This window comes from Odocoileus virginianus, chromosome 27 (genome assembly GCF_023699985.2).
Source record: "Odocoileus virginianus isolate 20LAN1187 ecotype Illinois chromosome 27, Ovbor_1.2, whole genome shotgun sequence".
In the NCBI taxonomy this organism is placed as follows: domain Eukaryota; kingdom Metazoa; phylum Chordata; class Mammalia; order Artiodactyla; family Cervidae; genus Odocoileus; species Odocoileus virginianus.
The window spans coordinates 12,920,250-12,943,782 of NC_069700.1; the positions used below are offsets into that span (position 1 = coordinate 12,920,250).

At 37.5% G+C, this 23,533-nt stretch overlaps 1 protein-coding gene and 1 pseudogene across 7 annotated transcripts in view; both read left to right on the forward strand.

Moving 5' to 3' along the window:
* CDKAL1 (CDK5 regulatory subunit associated protein 1 like 1) overlaps window positions 1-23,533 on the forward strand; it is a 603,129-nt gene that overhangs the window by 352,007 nt on the left and 227,589 nt on the right. For all 7 annotated transcript variants that reach the window (XM_070456204.1, XM_020875786.2, XM_020875789.2 and 4 more), the window contains one exon: window positions 18,726-18,892. In XM_070456204.1, coding sequence (XP_070312305.1) covers window positions 18,726-18,892 — 167 coding nt within the window. The remainder of the gene's footprint in view (window positions 1-18,725; window positions 18,893-23,533) is intronic.
* On the forward strand, window positions 9,826-9,919 carry LOC139031667 (U6 spliceosomal RNA; annotated as a pseudogene).

Genomic DNA, 23,533 nt, shown 5'->3' on the forward strand with positions numbered 1-23,533 from the left:
TGTGAATTTATAGTTTACTTTCAAAGAAAAGTTCACAATGTCTGATAATAACCCAAGGAAGCTAGAATTCCACCAATTCCCAGCACTGTGATTTCAAAAAGAAATGGCTGCAAACAATCTTCATGCTTCAGCACCTTCCATTTTGAAATTGTTTGCAAGGGCAGTGAAGAATGATGAACAAAAACATTTACAGTTGTATTGCCTATTAATAATTCAATAGGAGTACACCTATTTTGCATTAATATTACTTTTTCATTGATTCTTATCCACAGTAACAAAGATAAGTGGAAAATCAAATTTTTGACCTATGTTGTACAAGAAGATATGTCCTAAACTCTAGAATTCTGCAACTTAAAGGATACTCTGGGAGTCACGTCCTTAGTTTCCTGAAGGAAGGATGTGCCCTTTTGCTTTACTATTTTCTATTTGCCTTGGTAGCTGATAAGCCTGAATGATGGTTATTTATTGGAAACCATCCAATAACACTTAACCAGGAATAATACTTTTTTTTTTTTTTTGCCTTTGAGAATGATGTCTTCTAGGTTAAACTTGGAAGAACTATCTATCTTTAATTATATTACTGTCTTGAGTAGTCATGATAAAATTTGTTCTCTTTAATAAGAGCTTTGCTGAATATAAAAATGAGTTCTGTGAATTTTTATGAAAATCTTAGAAGGTTGTTTATTAACTGTCTCATCTGACTTTTGATAATTGAGATGCTGTCTTCTTAACCACTCTTACTCTCTCTTTCTAAGTGAACAGCCTGCATTTGATGTAAAAGGGTAATGACTGTTTCTGAAAACAAGTTTAGTTCATCCAACTACTTCATTAATGTTTGGTGAGAGCTTTGAAAGTTTCTAGTTGGTGAGAAATTATGACCCTTGTATTACTTAAGTCACTTTCCAGTCATTAGTGGCCATCCTTGGTTGATAAAGTGATTATTTACAACTAGCAGAAAGTATGGGTGTGTGTGGGTACCATGGACAGTCTGGTGATTTCAGAGTTCTTTTAAATTTATATCTTTCAAGTAGTTGCTTGACAGTTATTTAGTGTGGATGTTAGGCAGCTGATTTTCTAGTAGTAAAAATTGTGTATCTTAATTTTTTTTAATGGTTTATTATGTGTATGGTCTCTAGCATCACATTTTTAATACATAATTGAAGAATTCTTCCACACATGTGCTTTCAGGCATCTTTGAATCCCCTGAAATAGCATGCTAAATATGTGGCTTATTTCTGGAAAGGGATCCATAACTTCCACCATGTCAAAGGCAATCTCTAACCCAGAAGATTTGAGCTAAGTAGCCTATCTTAATTTCTTTATTTTCCAGATGAAGAAAGTAAGAGCCAGCAAAGTCAAGTGACTTATTTAAAGGTAAACAGTATTGAAAGAGCTTCATTTAAAATCCTCTCTCCCACCATAGACTGTCCCTGAGTTTTCCCTATTTTAAGTATTACATGTGCAAAACCTGGAATTGAAAAAAATTATGGACCTTTTCCATACAAAAATCTATTCAACCCAAGATACATATGAGCTAGAGAACTGGACTTATAATACATCTGAGATACTGTTTTCAGTTGCATCTGAGCTTGAAGTCATTATCTGCAGAAGACAGCCAGTATTGATTCCATTTTGTAAGGGGAAGTAATGCCTCCTCCTCTGCCTAATTTTAACCTTATACAGTGTAGATTTAGCTTCTCCTTCTTCTGACATTTATTGAATAAATCTTGCTCGTTCCCAGATAATAAGGAGGATTCCCAGTAGACCCTGGAAAGACCTTCACTTAAAGGCCCCAGCTTAGTGAGATGGCCTTCCTGTGAGGATGGTGACAACATATAGCTTTAATACATGCAACCGCTCATTTGTTGGGTTTTCTTTGGTATACTCCTGGTCTTCTTGGGGTGAGGGCACATAGAGATATTATCCCATTCTTTCTGGTATTAAAGGCTAACTTGAGGGCAAGGATACTAGTTACCAGTGTAGGAGAAGATGGAGGAGAGTGTCCCAAGGAGCAGAGATGGTCTTCATCCAGAGCCACAGTAGGGAAAGTAAGATACAGTCAAGAAGACAGTGGGATGGGGATGTTCTGACAGGGGCAGTTACTCACAAGGAAGGAATGATAGCAGATTGGATGTTTTCTGTTTAATCTTAATCCTGTTTTTTAATAGTCTTTCTGTATATCTTGATGTCAGTAGCAGAGATTTTTGCTTTGTATTTGGCCTTTCTTTAACATTCATAATCATCAAAATAGGGTTTTGGGGTTTGATTTGTAGCAGGCAGGGCATGGGCTAGATTTATTATTTTTAATTTTTGCTGGCTCACACCAGCCCTCACTGAAAATCTACCCCTGTCCACCTCAGTAGTCGCTGGCACCTGTGTTCTTCTCCATGGGCAGGAGGGCTGCTGATGGCCCCTTCCCGCACATCATTCAAGGACCAACTTATGTCAGTGTCTCCCATCCCATCTGGACCAGAAAATATACAAGGAAGAAAGCCTAGAGATTTAGTGCACTTTTATTTAAAAAAAAAAAAAAAGGTGTCAGCTCCTGGCTTACGATGTAAGTACTTGTTTAAATATTCTAAAACTGTCCTTTCTTTTCTTCTCTAATTTTAACTTGTCTTCATAAAGTTCATTTTCAAAAAAATTTATCAAGTTGGTTTGGATTTTCCAGATCAAAAGTGTCAGTAATTTCTGGACTTCTTTCTTGACCAAAAAGTGCCAAGAAAAGCTGCATTAAAACAACAAATCTAATTTTAAGAGCACTTCATGTGTTAAAAAGCAGACTCAAACCAAACTAATGAAAGCTATTTAAGAGAAGTCAGTTGAAGTGGTTCTAAGCACTTATTTCATTGCTTTCTTAACTCCTTGACTGTTAACACTATAAACGTGAATTTGAGAAAAATTAACTTGCTTTTGAACTCTATAAAAAGTATTTTTTTTCTTTTAATTAACTTTATTGTTTTTAAAGCCCAGCATCAAGCTCTATTTCTGTGCTTGGGTAGTTCCATTTGCAAATGGGGCTGTTTCTGCATATAGGTCTGAACAGACTGTGCCACAATTATCCTTTTTATTGTAACTCGACTGTCAACTAAGTAGTTTTCTTCTCCAAATGGAAATTCAAAGTAACTCAAATGCCTTCGTAAACATATTGTCATTTCCAATTTCCAAAGGCAATGGCCCCTGATCCAGCAAACAAAACCCGCATTGAGGCCTGAAATGGACCCAGACGCCTTGTTACTTTGGTGTTTCACATAATAGTGATGTTTCTAGTATTTGTTGTCTACTATGTGGCAGCCGGAGTGGGAATTGCTTTGTATGGATTATTTTGTTTATCTTTATATCTCCCCTGTGAGGTGTGGGTATAATTATCTTCATCTCACACCTGAGAAAACTTGTGCCCTGAGTTATGGAGTTGACTTTACCCAAGGCTTTCTTGTTTAGTTGCTAAGTCATGTCCAACTCCTTTGTGATCCCATCGACTGTAGCCCACCAGGCTCCTCCTTGTCCATGCGATTCTCAAGGCATGAATACTGGAGTGGGTTGCCTTTTCCCTCTCCAGGGAATCTTCCCAACCCAGGGATCGAACCTGCGTCTACTACCCAGCTGGCAAATGGTAGAGCCAGAATTCTAAACCAGGCTGACTCGAAAGTTCCTGTAACATACTGAGCATCTGTACTGTACTGATACCCAGGGATGTATATCTGTGTGTGTGTTTCTAGTGATAATTCATCTTTGAAGCCTCTTCAATTTAGAGGAGTAACTATACAGAGTAGTTGGCCTTGCTGGCTTCAGGTCCTGTGTTGAGTTCTTTACTGGAAAGTTTGCCATCGTTGATTCGTCACAACCCAACGTTGCTGTGCCCACTTGACAAACAGTGCAGACAACTTTCATGTGGTCATTGTCACCGACTAGTGAACGGCCGTCGTGGGGCGTTAGAGCCTGGCCTTTCTTACAGACATCATGTGATGTCACTTGTACGTGGAATCTAAAAAAAAGAACTTATTCACAAAGTAGAAACAGACTTGGAGAACGAACTTACGGTTACCAGGAGGGAAGCATGGGGACGAAGGGGAGGTTGAGAGTTTGGGATTGACATGCATACACTGCTCTAGTTAGAATTTAGGTCAACAAGGACCCATACTGTACAGGACAGGCAACTCTGCTCAATAATCTGTAATAACCTAAATTGGAAAAGAATTTGAAAATGAATAGATACATGTATATGTACAACTGAATCACTTCTGTCTACACCTAAAACTAACACAGCATTGTTAATCAACTATGGTACAATATAAGTAAAAATTAAGAAAGAAAAAGAACCTGTTCTTTCTCCAAACAAAACTATTTTTCTATTTCTGGGTTTTCTATTTAGGAAATAGAAAAACTATTTTCTATTTCTGTACTATTGGACAAGCTACACAAAAGGATTAAAGTACAGATGTGGGGGGGGGTGGTTTGTTTGTTTTGTTGTAGTGTGTGGTGGTTATTTGTGGGATCTAATCGTCTTCAGAACACTTTCTAAAAAATTGTTTCCTAACTACAGAAATATTGGAAAATTTTGTTATTAAAAAAGAATGCATCCTTTCCACAAAGGTTAAATATTTGAATCATTTCCCTGCTTTCTGCCCCATTGCTTTTCTTCCTTTAGCAAATATTAGTTAAGTAGTTATTACGTGCTATGGGGGCAGGAGGAGAAGGGGGCAACAGGGGATGAGATGGCTGGATGGCATCACTGACTCGATAGGCATGAGTTTGAGTAAGCTCTGGGAGTTGGTGATGGACAGGGAGTCCTGGCGTGCTGCGATTCATGGGGTTGCAAAGAGTCAGACACGACTGAGCGACTGAACTGAACTGAACTGATGGTCATTGTATGAAGAGCTGAGAGCACTAAGTGAATGAAACACACCGTGTGACCTGTAAGAACTTCCAGGTGCTTTTTGAGCAACTACTGTGTACTGCTTACTTTGAGGTTTACAAGTAAAGGAGTAAAACTCCATAAGATCTTCAGGGGATTGATTTTATAGTATAGGTTATATTTACATATTTAATATGCATCTCAAAACACTGAGATGTTATTCTGTATTTTAGCTCCCACTCCTAACCGTAAAATCTGGCCATTGTCTTATCTCTCTCTGTTCTGTGTTTAACTGTAGTGGGAAACCTGTTCATCATGGTGACGTAAGAACTATTTGCAAACTCTTGTTAAGGATTGAGAGCCTATAATCCTTTTGGGAATCAATAATTGGGAAGTAGGAAATCATAGTGTGTTAACTGATTTTAGGGAGGGAATTTTAAAAGTCTTGAAAAGATTTTTTAAAAGAATTTTGATAATATATTTAATTGTTGTTGCTGTATACTCCCACGAAGCCTAACCCCTGGTGTTTCTCTAGGTGTGGTTATCCATATCAGCAGAATACCTAGACTTGGATAGACATCACCCAGAGGTACTTCGGTAGAATTTTACCCACCCTGCTTGAATTTTTAAGATGCTTTGTAAGTGATTCTTAAGCACAGTAGCACTTCAAATCTCTTTTCTTGTTGATTTTGTATGTATTTAAGCAGAAGCAACTCTGGTTTGAGTAAAACAGAAATCACAGAGAGATACTTAGTGACTTGTGAGCCCTAAAGAAAGCCTTACTAGATGTCCATGTGCCTTCTGGCCCAAAGCTGTGCCTTCCTTTACAGATGAGATGCTCTTTTCTTCAAAGGTTCTAAGTGGGGGGAGGCCAGAATTCCGTAACACCAGATTCCAGAGCTTTGAAAACTCCCACTTCTCAAAGAATCTAATTTCCTAACCAACACCAAAAATATTCCCTTAAAAAAAATGGAGGGAGAATTTATTCTTTTTCTACTTAGTTTCAAAGAGACATCTTTTTCTGATGAATTCATGTAATCCTCACAGACCCCTCCCAGGAAACAGTGTTGACTTCGTTATATCCTTGCTTCGGATCAGACTCTCTACTAGTTATTTTTGTGTTAATGAATTGAACAGTTAGGTGAGATGGTTATTATTTATCCTTACATCCTAGTTAAATAACTAGCCCAAAGATACCAAGTTAATCAGCGAAGATTTTAGGAATGAAACTGTGGTTGGCTGAATTGCACAACCCTCTTCCTAAGGCAAGAACAATGGAAGACAGCACTTCCCATTCTGAGCCCCACACACAGAAATTCCCATCCCATGAAGCCAACATCTTTCCAAGTTTCTCAGCAGATTAGTACTGAGTGAAGGGACTTTCTTCATCTCCCCTGAAAGAGAAGTCACCCTCTTTCTGAATTTAAGTATTTACCTTACTCATGAGGCTATAGTGTCTATACTGTCCTTTGCCTCAGAACAGTAAGATACTTGTTTTGGTTTTAGAGGTCTTTTCTTTTGACTCTTACAGGTTTAGAATAAACAGAAGTTATGTTTTAGTAAACAATATTATACAGCCAAATAGGTGATGCTGTCCACGTGAAAGTTGGATGAGAGTTGACGCTAAGACAGTGATGAGACATTGCTGAACTAAAACTAGAGCCTCAGAATTAAGATTGTCTCTGCAACTGTAGCTTTAGCACATTCGACTGAATGTTATAATGTATTCACTGTAAAGTCTAGAAGCCTTATAAATATATGACTGGCAGTTGCCTTAGGCAGAAATCTTTTACTGATGCAATGAGATAAAAGTAATTAAGCTACATGTAGACTGATGGGTAATTAAATCCATGTGAAGCATTTTGTAACTAATTGCTATGTTCTAATCACAGATTGCTTTCTATTTGTCAAGGTAAGTGTATATAATTACACAGTCCTTATTTTCTTTAATCTGAAATCATCCCAGTTGGATGAATATTTTTAAGCACTGAATCTTAAGACTATATTCGGTACATTTCTTGCATAAAGATAATTTGCATATTTTGTCATTTGAGGGCCTTTTATAATAAAATAGCTGTTAGGGTCACTGACAGCAATTCTGTGGTCAATAGAGATTTCTGCAATCTAGGTTCATTGTTCGTTTTCATTTATTTTAATAGTAAAGCTGGTTTGTTATTTGCTGAAACTGGTGATGTGCAAAGCATCATGTGCACTGTGGTGCTGATCACAATCGTTTGAAAAGACCATGGGTCAGTACGTGGTGTGAAAGAATTTCAGTCAAAAATGGAACTAGAGGATGTGAAATGGAAAATTTCAGAAGGATGGAATTTAACTGAGAGAATGATTTCCCATGAATATCTGATTTAAAGAAGACGGAATCATATTTCTTGCATGTTGTTTGGTCGCTAAGTTCTGATTCTTTGTGACCCCGTGGACTGTAGTTCACTAGGCTTCTCTGTCCATGGGATTCTCCAGGCAATTATACTGGAGTGAGTTGGCATTTCCTCCTCCGTGAGATCATCTTGACCCAGGGATTGAACCCAGGTCTCCTACATTGCAGGCAGATTCTTCACCCGCTGAGCCATCATCAAGGAAAGCCCCTTTTTTATTGCTAATGACTATTAATAGCCTTGTAATTTATAATAAATATTCTTTACCTTTGGTCTCCTCTGGTAACTGTTATGCAAGTCATGGTTTCAAGATGAAATGTAATATATTTGATAAAAAGCCAGCCACTGTCCCCCATTGTCCTTCCCACTGTTTCTCCTCCAGTTGCTCAGGTCGCCCTGTGCGCTTGCGGAACTGGACTCCTGTTGCCGCGCGCCACACCCTCACCTGCCCTCTCTGTGGAAGAGAGGTCCGCACCTTCCCAGCGATGGGGTCTGCTCCTTATCAGTCTCAAGTGTTGTGTTGATTCCTTTGCACCACAGTTTCTTCTCTTCTAGATTCTCCTTTGTATTAGTGCTTATATAATAATAAAAATAGACGTAATACGGCTTATCTTTGTCATTTGCTGTGCTGTGCGAAGTTGCTCAGTCATGCACGAGCCTCCCAGACTCCTCTGCCCATGAGGTTCTCCAGGCAAGAATCCTGGAGTGGGCTGCCAGGTCCTCCTCCAGGGGATCTTCCCAACCCAGTGATGGAACCCAGGTATATCTCAGTTTAATACCTCGGAAACATGGAATATTCTTTCCATTGCATGTTGGCATTATCATTTTCACATCTCCCTGGCCTACTCCTTATGATTATTTACAAGATAGACAATATCTCATAAATATGGAACTTAAAAATATTCTGTGCATTTACTTTTAAATTCTCTTTCATAAACGTGTCATCCATTTTGTTTATAAGTGCCTTAAGAAACTGGCAGACGTCACATAGGACTCAGTGGTGACTTTTTAATAAGTACTACTTTGTGATGTTAATGGCAGTAATAAGACCTGTTTCAAAAGCCGGACTTTTCACTTCTAATAGCAAATAAGTATATAACAGTTTTCTTCTTTATGTTATGTGTGAAGCTTTTAATTTGAAGACAAATTCTTCAAATTTGGTTCATTTGATGGTATTTAAAAAAAAAAATAAGGTGATAATTTTTAGAAGCATCCTGACATTAGCTACTTTAAATCAGGAAGTTGTACTCTTTGCTAAAGGAAATGGGTTCTTGATTTGTGTTGTTTTTATGGGGGAATGGTGTTTAAACCCAAGGTCACTAGTTGTGCTGTCTGCTTCTAGCTTATCATCTTCTGGCTTGATCTTTGACATTTCAAATGTGTGGAGTTCTATGGAACTGAATAAAGTGCACTTCTGTATAAAGTGATGATCTTCAAATGATTCTCTAGTGGAACTTTTTTTTCCCATTAAAATAATGCTGTTTTCTTCATTTCAAAAGGAAAATATTAACTTAATTCATAGAAGTATCTCAATTGTCAGTATTTTTCAGAGAACTTTTTCTCATTATTTTGATGTCTAGCCTTTACTTGACTGGATGTATGAAAGATGACAAATTAATTCCTAAATAGAAAACATGTATTAACTGAAACTCAAATAATTTATTATGATTATTTTATAGTCTTTGATTTTTTTCTGTTAAATGTGTATTTTAAGTATTTTTTGATTGTGCAGTTTTCTACTATAATGAGGAAAGCATTTTTTTGCATTTTAAAAATTTTAATTGGTGGATAATTGCTTTACAGTATTGTGTTGGTTTCTTCCATACAGCATCTCAAATCAACCATAACTATATATATCCCCTCCTTCTAGAAGCTTCCTCCCAGCCCCCCCCATATTTATATTTTGTATTCTGCTTGATATTCTATGACTTTCTTCTGTTCCTGACACTTAAACCTAAGAACTGCATTTGTAGGCTCCTAGTTTAGTCCTCCATGTTCTCACCCCCGAGTTGTCATCTCCTTCTCTAGCACTTTCTTCCTGTCTTTTTATTAATTGAGTAACTAAATCAACAAATATACATTGGATGCTCATGAAGTCTCAGGCAGTCGTCTATTTCAGGAGATACATTAGTGAAGAAAACAGGTGAAAATCTCAGTCTTATTGTAGTTTTCATCCTACTTGGTGGTAGGGAAGAATGAAAATACACTATAAACATAATTAGAAGTAAGCTATTCTGTGTTAGACATTTTTCTCCATATTTCCTTCTGCTGGCTCTTCCCTCCTGTGCTATTCACCGAGTTACCAGGGATACTTTTGGAGATCTTAAGAATAGGTAGAGGGTGAAAGAGACCCTCTCTAGGACCTCAGCTTAATCCTCAGCCAGTTGAAGTCACATGAAATAATACCAAAGAACTAGGAAATTTCAGAAGACAGAATAAATCCCCCCCCCCACACACAAAGCATTTTTAATTTTTTTAAGAATATTTAAGTAAACCCATTTGAAATATTGAGATTAGATTTCCTAGAAGAGATTTTGCAGACTTAATAGAGGTAAATTAAAGCATTAAAAAATGTAACCAGTGCTCGTGTCGGCAGCACATACACTAAAATTGGAATGGTACATGGCCCCTGTGCAAGGATGACACGCAAATTCGTGAAGCGTTCCGTATTTTTACTCCTGCAGCTCAATTCCAGAAAAATAAATGACCCAATCAAAAAATGGGCAAAAGATCTAAACAGACATTTCTCCAAAGAAGACATACAGATGGCTAACAAACACATGAAAAGATGCTCAACATCACTCATTATCAGAGAAATGCAAATCAAAACCTCAATGAGGTACCATTACACATCAGTCAGAATGGCTGCTATCCAAAAGTCTACAAGCAATAAATGCTGGAGAGGGTGTGGAGAAAAGGGAACCCTCTTACACTGTTGGTGGGAATGCAAACTAGTACAGCCACTATGGAGAGCAGTGTGGAGATTCCTTAAAAAACTGGAAATAGAACTGCCATATGACCCAGCAATGCCACTGCTGGGCATACACACTGAGGAAACCAGATCTGAAAGAGACATATGTACCCCAATGTTCATCACAGCACTGTTTATAATAGCCAGGACATGGAAGCAACCTAGATGCCCATCAGCAGACGAATGGATGGGGAAGCTGTGGTACATATACACCATGGAATATTACTCAGCCATTAAAAAGAATTCATTTGAATCAGCTCTAATGAGATGGATGAAACTGGAACCCATTATACAGAGTGAAGTAAGCCAGAAAGATGAACACCAATACAGTATACTAACGCATATATATGGAATTTAAAAAGATGGTAACAATAACCCTATATGCAAAACAGAAAAAGAGACACAGATGTATAGAACAGACTTTTAGACTCTGTGGGAGAAGGCGAGGGTGGGATGTTCAGAGAGAACAGCATTGAAACAAGTATACCATCAAGGGTGAAACAGATCACCAGCCCAGGTTGGATGCATGAGACAAGTGCTCAGGGTGGGTGCACTGGGAAGACCCAGAGGGATGGGATGGGGAGGGAAGCGGGAGGGGGGATCGGGATGGGGAACACATGTAAATCCATGGCTGATTCATGTCAATGTATGGCAAAAACCACTACAATATTGTAAAGTAATTAGCCTCCAACGAATAAAAATAAATGGAAAAATAAATAAATAAAAAGCTGTAAAAAAAAAAAGTACTAGAAAACAGAAAACTGTGTTTGCTGTTTAAATACTTGAAATATTAATAAGCTTTATATTTAATGTCAAAGTTCCCTGGTTATAACTACAGAATTTCAGATCCTATTTGACTGTATGTTTGGTGGAGTTCACTTGTGAGAAAGACATTGAGGATCAGAAAATGTTAGTCATAAAAATGTTCTGTTTAGGCTAATTCATTTCAGTGTATGACAAAAACCACTGCAATGTTGTAAAGTAATTAGCCTCCAACTAATAAAAATAAATGGAAAAAAAAAGAAAAAGTTCTGTTTATAAATGTTTTTATAATAATTATATGTAGTAATTAGGTAAAATTATTCTGTAATAATTTAAGTTCTGTTTGTTCCTCATTCTGTAATTGAGTTCAGTAGCCAGAATAACACCAAATCTTTTTTGCTTCTTTAGTTTCCTTTACCCTCTAAGCTCTTCTGTAGCTGTTCTAGTTTGTCTTGGAATTTAGGTAAATTTCTGCCCATGACTGGGATCTGCTCATATTAATCTTCTCTGAGACTAGGTCCTGCATTACAGGTGTCTGTTCTTTCCTGCTCCTACTTCCTTTTTTATCTATACTGTTTGGACTGCTGGGAGTGGGGCCTGCTGTAATTTAAAAAAGAAACAAAAACAGAATAACATCCCTCCCTACATCCTATTGAAACACCAGAGGGCCCTTTCATAGACACGGCTGTCTGTATTCTCTCTAGGGGTGTTTAAAAAGCCCCATGTATGGAGCAGAACACACTGGTATTAAGAGGATAAACTTAATCTGCCTCATTGAGGCTTATTGCAGGTTTTTGGAGACTGGGGAGTCAGATGCCTTATTTTTAGAAAACGTGTCATCCTTTTGTGGTGTTTAGTTTGGTTTTAGCTTTCCATTATTTCCAAATTCTTACGAAAGTGTGGAAATAAACAATTTTTATATGATTATGACCTTTCAAAAAGAATTAAGTAGGTTGTTTTTATTTAACAGCAATATCGTCAATCTATTCCAACAATTTTTTTTTTTTCTGTGTATGACTGCAGTCAGATGTCAGTGTACTCTGGAAATACTGTTTCTTTGTTAACTCTTATTGTTAAAGCACTTAAAAAGATCATTTTAAAGTTTAGTAAATTTATGCATAATTGATTCATCTGAATTTACATGTACATGGGAAGTTTTACCTCTAAGTAAAAAGATGGTTTGTATTCACTTGCCCTGGTATCCTGTAATTACTATCTGTTAACAAAGAACTGTAAGTAAGGATTGCTTAGAAGTTAAGAAACTAGGCAACAAACGTGCAGTATTTAAGTTGCATTTTCATAATGTCCAAAGAAAATTGATTTTGATATTTTCTCATTGCCTAGTGCAGAACCTGGTACATTAATGTGTACAGTCTGGGTGTATTCATGTGCATACATATATGGGGGCAAGGAAGAGGCACTTTCAAATGTTAGCTGAATTCAACTTAATTAGTCATTTTTACTGAACACAATCTTATTAATTAAATTGATTGGAACCAAAGTTTATTGAGGGCTTCCTGTGTGCTAAGGCACCATAATAGGTCCTCAGCATAAATGTATTAGGAAGATTTTGCATCTCTGCCCGGAAGATTCTTCCATCCTCTCAGGAGAGACAAGCAGTTAAACCAGTAATTATAATGCATTGTGGTATGGAATTTTGTACAAGATGCTGGGAAGCACAGGAGAGGAGCATCTCAATTAGCCTGGCTGGTCAACAAAGTTTCCTGGAAGACGTGTTCATTATGCAAGAAGAGTGAGGTGACTTTTAGACAGAACAGTGTGTGCCAAAGCATTGAGTTCTGACCACGGTGTTCTCCAGTGTCCCCCTTGCCTGGAGTAGTGGTTATATTGTGAGAATGTGGGGGAGAATGTTCTTGATCTTAGAAGACATATACTGACATATTTAGAGGTAAAGTACCCTAATGTCTGCAGCTAATTCTCAGATGGTTCAGGGGAAAAAAAAAGAAAGAAAGTTGTATTTGTGGATGTGGAGAGAGTGTTCACAAATGTGACAAGATGTCATTCCTGAGTCTGGGTGAAAGAGGTATATACATTTGTTGTACTGCTCTTGAAAATTTTCTTGAAATTCAACACTGTTCAAAATAAAAATGGGGCAAAAACCTTCAGGCCACTAATAAACTTTTTTTTAAGTTTACAAAAATATTATAAACATAATTGAAGAATTAGCTCCTCAGTAACTGTCTTCTTTGGTGGCCTGTTTGGGTATTTGTCCATGATAAATCATTGTTGTATAAAAGATAGCCTCGATTGGATCTGCTGTGATTCTACCTTTAATAAAAGTGTTACTTAAGCCCGTTTTATCTCAATGGAAACATAAGATCACTGAGTGTCTAATAGTAGGATTAGAAAGGACCAAAGAGTTACATTGTCCAATTCACTCTTAAATGAATTAGCTAAATACATAGAAGGCTACCTGTGTATATTATTATTTAGAAATGTTGCCATTGAAGAAATTTTCATGACCTTTTATATGATTAAACAGAGGATCATGTTCAATTCTGAATTTTCTTTAAGATAATTTTTTAAGAAGAAAGAGCCCATAAAAGTCTAGTTCATATACACTGTGACCCTTAAAAGAGAGAATGGGGAATTAAGAGCAGAGAATGTAATGCAGACTCTTCAGCCCATGGGATTTTTCAGGCAAGAGTGGTAGAGTGGGTTGTCATTTCCTTCTCCAGGGGATCTTCCCGATGCAGGGATCAAACCTGTGTCTCCTGTGTCTCATGCATTGCAGGCTGATTCTTTATCAGGTGAGCGATCAGGGAAGCCAAATAAAGATAACAAATAATGTATATTTAATACCTGTTCCCTACTGGTCTATATTCCCTATCTGGAGAAGAAAAGGGAGCATGAAGGCTGGGATGGATGGTGAGAAAGACTGGGGAATGGAATTGTAGGAGAAAGGGAAAGACAGGGTTAGTAGTGGAGAGCACAGGAGACAGAATGCGTCTTTTCAGGAAGCAAGGTGTCGCAGATTTTGAGGTGGTTTTTTTTTTAGTATAAAAGTATAGTTGATTTACAATGCTGTGTTAGTTTCTGGTGTACAGCAAAGTGATTCAGTTATACCTGTGTGTGTGTGAGTGTGTGTGTGTGTGTGTGTGTGTGTATGTATTCTTTTTCATATTTTTTTTCCATTGTGGTTCACAGCAGTATATTGAATATAGTTCCTTGTGCTGTACAGTAAGACCTTGTTGTTTATTTTATGTATAGTAGTTTGTATCTACTAGTCCCAACTTTCTGCTGTATCCCTCCGTCCAGTATCTTTCTCCTTTGGAAACTGTATGTTTGTTTTCTATGTCTGTGAGTCTGTTTTGTAAACAAGTTCGTTTATGTCTTTAGATTCCATGTATAAATGATATCATATGATATTTGTCTTTCTCTGTCTGACTTACTTCACTTAGTATGATAATCTCTAGGTCCATACATGTTACTGCAGATGGCATTTTGTCCTTCTTTATGATTAATATTCCATTGTATATATGTACCCCGTCTTTATCCATGCACCTGCCTTGAACACACGAAGGTTGCTTCCATGTCTTGGCTGTGGTAAACCGTGCTGCAGTGAACATAAGGGTGCATGAATCTTTTAAATTATAGTTTTTTTCTGGATATATGTGCCCAGAAGTGAAATTGCTGGATCATATGGCAACTTTGTTTTTGTACCAATCTACATCCCTACCAACAGTGGAAGAGGATTCTCTTTTCTTCACAAGAGGTGGGTTTTTTGAGATTATGTTTAGTTGGTATTGATTTTCTTACCATATAGTGCTAAGAAAACATCACAATTTGTAGTTTTTATATTGGTATAGTCTCTATTTCTAGAGACTACTCACATGGAATAACTGAAACAACTCATGATGGTGGAAATTTTTCCCAGTGATAAAACATGAGCTACCAGAGAAATATCACTTGTCTGATCAGATAAAATCGATCATCACCCATATTTTAATTTATTACAATAAAGCTTAGGCACAGGAAAATTTATAGTGAGTCATAGTCTTTTGGAATTGAGTTTTGGCAAAGTTTGGTTTTTTAGAAAGGATTTTCTTTATTTTGAGACTGTTTACTGAGAATATTATCATTCTTTTACTATTAACCTTTTATGTCTTCTACTTTTTCCATCCCCTGTCATCTCAAATTACTGTGGAGCAGAGATCAAAATCCAACTGTTGATGTTGCTCTGTTTTCAGGGAAAAGAGCATTTCAGCTATAGGCTGATCTGTAATTACTTGCGTAAAATGATAATAAATTCCAATAACTAAACTTTTTAAAGAATTTTCCTTTGTAAGATGCAATTCATTTCTTCCTGGTATCTGCTTTTTTTAAAACCAAAATTAACACAACCAAAGTATGATAGATGATCTTATGAACCTAGTGTTCATTAGAAAAGTCAGATAGATAGTAAGGAACATGAACAAAAGTCATTTTTAGGAAAAAAATAAGATATCTCCATGGATGCTTAAAAAAACCTCATTCCTGTCTCCTGAGTTTCTACCCACCACTTTCTTTTTATGCATGTATTTATTATCATAAATATGGAAGGATTTATTGGTGATTCACTTCTCTTATCTCAGTTCTGCCTGCCTCCGACTCTCTTTCATTTCCATGTGTTTGTTTTTCTAAAATATATCAGTATTAGTTAAAATCTGTGTTGCAGTGTAGACTGGCTCTGTGTCCCTGGGGTTACCTCATATGCACTTCAGGCCCCTCAGATTGCCCTTGATTTCCGTTTCTCAGGCTGTGTTCTCCCGCATCCACCCCTGTCCACCATCACCACTGATAGGTATGTATATGAAGTTCCCAGGGCGTCTGTCAGTGTCCCCTCACCGACACCTGAGTAATAGCCCGTCTCAGATCACAAAAGTCTAATGATGAATCCATATCTGTCATGAGCTGGAAGATCTGCAGGGCACACAGTAGGTAAGGGCCTAATAAATGTTTGATGGACAAATAAAGAAATGACTGTGCAAAGGGATAGAGCTCATAACTGAAGTCCTTGAGGAATGAAGCTGTTTAGGCAAGCACTTCTGTCCGTAAGTATAGCCAATTAAGTGTGCAGCTTGAAGCAGCATGCGTCCCAATATCCATTAGTGATCACAGACTGCAGCCTTGGGTTTCCCCGGTGAATTCATATGCAGGCTGACCTGACGGGAACCACTTGTGCTATGAATAATCACAAGGCTTCCCAGAGGGCAGGGTTTCAGTGGTGGAGATTCTGCACCACAGAGCTTCACCTGTGCTATGAAATGGTTTTCTGTGTCCTAACGGTGGGAGGGATCCACTCTTATTAGAATGAACGCTTGAAAGGTCGCCTTCCAAAACCTGAACTTTCTGACGTAAAGAGCAAAATCATCTTTGACAAAGTTGGGAATTGAATGAGCAAGACACAGTTCTCCTCAAGTCCAAGGACTTCACATTTTGCACATGTTTTCTCATTTCATTGTGTTTTACACCAGGTTGCTATTATATCAAGCATTTTAGCAGCCTTGATCTTGGAGGCAGGGAGACCATTACTCGTGTTGTTGCTGACTTAGTGCTACAGCTGCTTCCTCTTTCTGTGATTTAGTTTGAAGCTTCAGCCCACCAGGGGGCCGTTGGTCCCCACCTATGCAGGCTGAAGAGCTGGCTGCTGTTTTCGCGTGGCTATTATTTCCATCCTATTCATAGCGATTTTTCCCCTTCTGTATTCATCTAGCAAACAGCAAGGCACTGTTCCAGGAACTTGCTCCCTCTACATAAGGCATAACATGGAACCATTTGGATGGAAAAATTATAAATTAAAATTATTCTGTTCATTTTAAAATATTCATATTGTGTTGCTCAAATGCCAGTAACTGGAAAATCATGGATAATGTCCTGTTTTTATAACCTCTTTCAGAGTGTTTTAAAATCCGTTTATGTTGTTACTTAGCCATCTCTTTTCCTGGAGTGGATTTTGTGATAAGATTTTTTTAAAAAAATGGTTGTATGAGTCTAGTGTCTGATGGCATATGTCATGTTAAAATACAGATGATACCACTAATTGCAACCAGTTTTTTTCAACAGAAAAACACTCTGTACAGAGGATATTTATAAAATTATAGAGCCACAAAGATAGCCTGTTTATATGCCAGATTATTTACTTTGAGGATAAAACTTTTTATTAAATGATTAAAACTAAGCAAATGTTTATTAGTTTCTGAAACAACATATTTAAATTAAGAAAAGACATATATTCATAACATTACAGATTTTCAAATATGAGGTGTTAGAAATGTTTAAAAAAATCTCTAACTTTTAAAATGAACTTTTTTTTTAAATGTCTTCTTTAATTCGGGGAAACTAAATTTTATTTCTATCCTTGTTTTCCATGTTGTCTGGGTGTGGGTGAGGATGTGCTTGTCTGAGAAAGAGAATCAAGTGGGGAAGAATTAATATGTTTTTATGTCAGCTGATTAGTTTGTTGATAAAGTAAATATATCTCTTCTAATAATGGCAAGACCTGTGATTGGAGATCTTAACTTCATGTATATTTTTCCACCTCTGTGCAACACATTAAAGAGTGAATATCTTTCTTTTTTGCTTCTTTTTTCTGTTGAAGTTCACATTCACAAAGAAACGATATGTTTTATTTGTTGTCTCTCTTGACTAGGAATATTTAAGTGTATTTTTTAGAACTGTCAACCAAAGACAATTTAAAATTTTAATTTTTAAGTCTCTTCCTAGAAACTTCTTTTAGTTCAGGCTGTCGTATTTGTTTGTGTGCCTTGTGTGTGTGTCGAGATTCTTCGGAAGCAACAAACCACATTAGCCTGAGCAAATTTCACAGGCCCTTGTCACTATTTGTTTTCCCCTTGTGAATCATTTGGCCTTATAAAATAGGCTAATCCTTTAATTGAATATGCCTTCAGAAACATTCTGTGCACCCTACAAACTTGGGTGGCTCTTGCTAACTCTGCTTTATTTATTTTAAATAATACTAGGTGATCCCAAAGTATTTCCTTTCAATTTTTGGAAGACTGTTATTGCAAGTGGTAATGTTTGAAGTCAGGATTCTTTGTAACAGTAGCAAGAAAACGTAGATACATTTCACTAAACTCCAACTGATAGAAAATAGGATGCAATCTGTCCTATTTTTAGTGAACAGGTTTTCCAACACAGATGCTTAGTTCCTACAGTGACCAGCTTCTTTGAATGCAGCAATACAATGCACTCTATTCTTAATTGAATAAAGAAAACAAATTGGCATAGTTACTGCAGGAGAAGTGGGTACCTCGTGATGAATAATTTGTGAGTCCAACTTTAACTACACTTGACATTTTTCCTTAGGTCGCTGACAGACTGATTAGTGAGTTAACTGCTGATGGTACCTATTCTGTGGAGGGACTCTTTCAGTTCTGGGGCTTATGCTGTTCAATCAACTAGGTATCCTCTGTGATGGGACTAAAGCCTTAGTCTTGATCAAAGGGCTTTGAAGGAAGCATGGTTGAACTGATTGGCTGTGAATGTTAATCACTCCATAGGACGCACTGATAATTTACAGCATTGTTGTAACTCTCTGGTGTTCATAAAATGAACTTAATAACCCGGTGCCACCATGGAATAAGCTGCTTTCTCTCTGCAATTGAATACCCAGACTTGCTTGCATAATAGTGTTGAAAAAACCTGCATTAAAAAGAGTGAGCAGCTGTATGATGAAGGAGACAGCTCTGCAACAGATTTGTTAATTATCTCCTTTGATTCACAGAGGGTGTTTGTGAGATATGGTTGACCAGTGAAGACACCGGGGCTTACGGCAGAGATATTGGCTCCAGCCTCCCAGCCCTGCTATGGAAGCTGGTTGAAGTGATTCCTGAGGGAGCGATGCTGAGGCTGGGCATGACCAATCCACCCTATATTTTAGAGCACCTGGAGGTAAGGAAAAGCAGCTCATTTCCATGCTGACACAGACCTGAACCAACCCAGACAGCGTGGCAGCAGCCTCAGCACCATCCCACAAGTTTCCTTTAAGACCACTTTTCACATTTCTTTTGTGGTCTCATGTTACCAAGAATGAATTGGGAATTTCAAGTCCCCTTCTTTGTCATTCTGCACATCTTGTTTCTGTTTCCTCGCCCTTAGTTAATGTTGCCTCGGTTTTCTAGCATTTGCCATCTTGTCCCAGTTCTTTGCATCTTGCTTACAACCCTTCAGTTTTCCAATGTGTAAATTTGCCTCAATCCCTCCATTTTTAACCCTTGTCTATTTCAGGACAGATAATATGGTGCATTGATTTTGCAACCAACTGTGAACATTGCATTATCTGAACTGCTGTTAGCCCTACCAGTAAGGATACTGTGCTGCAGAATTTTTAAACTCCATCCCTTTGTCTGGCGATAGTTAGGGGTGAAATGAGATCAAAGAGACACAGAGCTTCGTATTCTTCCACTTGGTTCTCTTGTGACCAGTGTGAAAAAAGGAGTTATAATAATGCAAGATCCAGAGTCTTATTTTCATAACTTCCATGGATCAGGTTGCTTACCCTCAAGTAGCCTACTGCTAAATTAGGAAAATGGACATTTGTACAAGTAACTATGGTGGTGGTTATTGTTTAGTCACTCAGTTATCTCCAACTCTTTTGTGACCCCATGGACTGTTGCCTGCCAGGCTTCTCTGTCCATGGGATTTCCCAAGCAAGAATACTGGAGTGGGTTGGCATTTCCTCCTCCAAACTCTTCCCAACCCAGGGATTGAACCCATGTCTCTTACATTACAGGTGGATTCTTTACCACTGAGCCTCCAGGGAAGCCCAAGTAACTGGGGTACTCGATGACAAATGGTACAATAAGTATGAGCAAAGAATATGGACAAGGGAGCAACCATTTAAATGAAAAACTATGTGCTGGGATCCATGATTTTTATTTGAGAAATAAATTATGCTATTAATCTCATAGTTGAGGACAAGTACTCTTGGAAAATCATGCACAAAGTGTAGAAACAAGTCACTTATATTTTTAATCAGTTGTGTTCTTTGCAATAAGTTTGCATAGAAAAACGACATTGCAAAATTTTAAAAGCAAGTATAGTGGCTGAAATTAAATGTGTAAGTGCAAATAAATATCCCTGAATTGCTTCTGTTGATTTGGTTTAGAGGCCTTTACCATGAGGTTGTTGCTGAAAAGTTACGCTACGATGAACAAACTATTTTAGAAATTCTGAAAACAGTTGATCGCAATCTGGTTGTTAAATATAAATATATAATAATGAAGAGATTTAGCAATTTTGTTACATTTTCCCAGCAAGATCTTTTTAGTAACTGTGTGTGATTTATATGTTAACTGTGGTACTTTGGGCAGTGTGGGACAATTATGATTTGCTATTTAAAAATAAGTTGCAGGCATGTCTGTTTTTATTTAACTGTTTGAACTTGAAAAACCAAGATGATTCTCTGTAAAAAATCAAATCTGCTAAGAGCAGTCTTGCTGTGTTTGCAGTAAATGTGAGGCATCATGAAGACCAGGAGATGTGTTGGGTCTTTGGTGGGTAGGAAGAGAAGTAAGCCCTGCCAGTATACAGATGATAACAGGCCACTTTCTTTGAATTAAAAAAAAAAAAAACTCATTAAAGATTAAGGGAACATTAGTAGCTACAGTCAGAGAAGTTCAGGTGGGTATAAACACAAGGGGAAAAAATTAATGTATTGGCTCTGAGATGAGCAACCTAATATCTCTTGGAAAAAATTCAGCCTTTTAATTAATTACAAAATTGCAGAAGCTAATATTGCAGTTATAGCAAACCCTAATGCTCATCTCCTAGCATGGTGCTAGAGTTGTTGACCCTCAAATAGATGCTCCAAGAAGAGCCACTAAATCAACAGAAGATGCCAAATGCAGCTTTATACTTTACCTGGAAAAACAATAGGTGTTTAGTTCATAGATTGTAGTTAGATTGAAAATAACTTTCATTTGTCATACATTGTTGTTGTTCAGTCACCCAGTTGTGTCTGACTTCACAGTCTCATGGACTACAGCATGCCAGGCCTCCCTGTTCCTCACTATCTCCTGGAGTTTTCCCAAGTTCATGTCCATTGCATCAGTGATGCCATTCAGCCATCCCATCCTCTGTCGGCCTCTTCTTCTGCCTTCAATCTTTACCAGCATCAGGGTCTTTTCCAATGAGTCGGCTTTTTGCATTAGGTGACCAAAGTATTGGTCATAACATTACCTTTATAAAAATGCTTGCTTTAAGATATCTATAATGTTGGCCTTCCCTCCTTCATTCTCATCTTCATGAAGGCATTGTCATTATCTGTCTCTTGATACCCCAACCAGTAGTGACTCAGTGAATGAGTAAATCAAAGGGTGAATAAAGAAGAGCTTTCTTCATAAAATAGATTGTAGAGCCCATGCTATAGTTTTGAATTTCAAAGTCTTAACATTCTGGCCAGAAGAGGCAGCACAAGATGACAAAGTAAATGAGCTTCAAGGGCTCCCATGTGTGAAAAAGGCCATCAGGGAAGGGAGCAGCCCCCCGGGGGAGCCTCAGCCCGCACCCGCAGTGCGTTGATTTACCCATTTTACTCTTGCTAAGCTTAGACCACGCTGAAGAAATTACCTGATTCATCTAAAGTGCTGAAGAGAGTCCATCAATAAGGAAAGGAAGAAAACAGAAGAAAAGCTGAAAATAGAGGGAAGAAAAATCCCAGTGGATGACCGATTTTTTTTTTTTTTTTAAACATCAGGATAGAAGGAAGCCACTCTTGAATAACTTCTCTGATGCTTTAATACCTTTATGGTGGGCATTCCTGGCAAATTATATTGGGAGGACCCAGCCTTTTTGTGTTTCTGGAAGATGCTTCATGCTACAGACTTTAATTACAGAGCACTTCACTAGGTGGCTTTCCTTCCTCTTGGTTCTGTTCACTTCATATTACCTGACTCTTGAGATTTTTCTTAAACTCTTTTAACAGTTTTTTTTAAATTGAACAGTTTAAAGGAAAATACCAAAGTTTCTATCATTATTTAAATGTATGGTGTGGAAAAATGGGTCTGTTGAAAATATATTTTATTAAATCTTCCTAGGAACAGAAGATATCACACTTAACATAGGATGTAGGTTTAAGTTTCTATTGAGAGTCTAGCATTTTGTGTGGCACTTTATATAGCAGATATTGCATAGATGTGTAATGAATAAAAGGAAAGGGGGGAGAATTCTTAATCCCTAACAGGCAGTCAAAGTTGAGTATCTGATTGGAACACCTACAAACCCTATTTTTAACTTGTGGATGCTGTAAAAAACCGTAAGGGATTCATTTTAAATGGTAACATAACTGACAAAGATATCTTATTTATACACACACACATATACATGTATATATAATCTATATATACATGTATGTGTGTGTATAAAATGCTTGGTGGGAAAACATCCTGAAATTGAAGAAACATAATTATAATCTATGTAATAATTATTAATTTGAATATGAAATAGAAACTATTGATAAAATAATAGATTAAAAAAGCATTTTACCTCATATAAGATCTGTGATGCCTCTTCATTACTCACCACATAAAGATAAACTCTTTATCATGACCTATAGGGTCCTGCCAGCAAATCTGAAAAACTCCGCAGTGGCCACAGGACTGAAAAGGTCAGTTTTCATTCCAATCCCAAAGAAAGGCAATGCAAAGAATGTTAAAACTACCGCACAATTGCACTTATCTCACACACTAGCAAAGTATTCCTCAAAATTCTCCAATTCAACAATACATGAACTGTGAACTTCCAGATATTCAAGCCGGATTTAGAAAAGGCAGAGGAACCAGAGATCAAATTGCCAACCTTCGTTGGATCATCAAAAAAGCAAGAGAGTTCTAGAAAAAAATCCGCTTTATTGACTGTGCCAAAGCCTTTGACTGTGGATCACAACAAACTGTGGAAAATTCTGAACAAGATGGGAATACCAGACCACCTGACCTGCCTCCTGAGAAATCTGTATGCAGGTCAAGAAGCAACAGTTAGAACTGGACATGGAAATACAGACTGGTTCCAAATCGAGAAAGGAATATGTCAAGGCTGTATATTGTCGCCCTGCTGATTTAACTTATATGCAGAGGACATCGTGAGAAATGTCGGGCTGGATGAAGCACAAGATTGCCAGGAGAAATATCAATAACCTCAGATATGCAGATGACACCACTCTTATGGCAGAAAATGAAGAGGAACTAAAGAGCCTCTTGATGAAAGTGAAAGAGGAGAGTGAAAAAGTTGGCTTAAAACTCAGCATTCAGAAAACAAAGATCATGGCATCCAGTCCCATCACTTCATGGCAAATAGATGGGGAAACAATGGAAACAGTGAGAGGCTTTATTTTGGGGGGTTTCAAAATCACTGTAGATAGTGAGTGCCGCCATGAAATTAAAGGACACTTGCTCCTTGGAAGAAAAGCTATGACCAACCTAGACAGCATATTAAAAAGCAGAGACATCACTTTGCCAACAAAGGTCCATCTAGTCAAAGCTATGGTTTTTCCAGTGGTCATGTATAGATGTGAGAGTTGAACTATAAAGAAAGTTG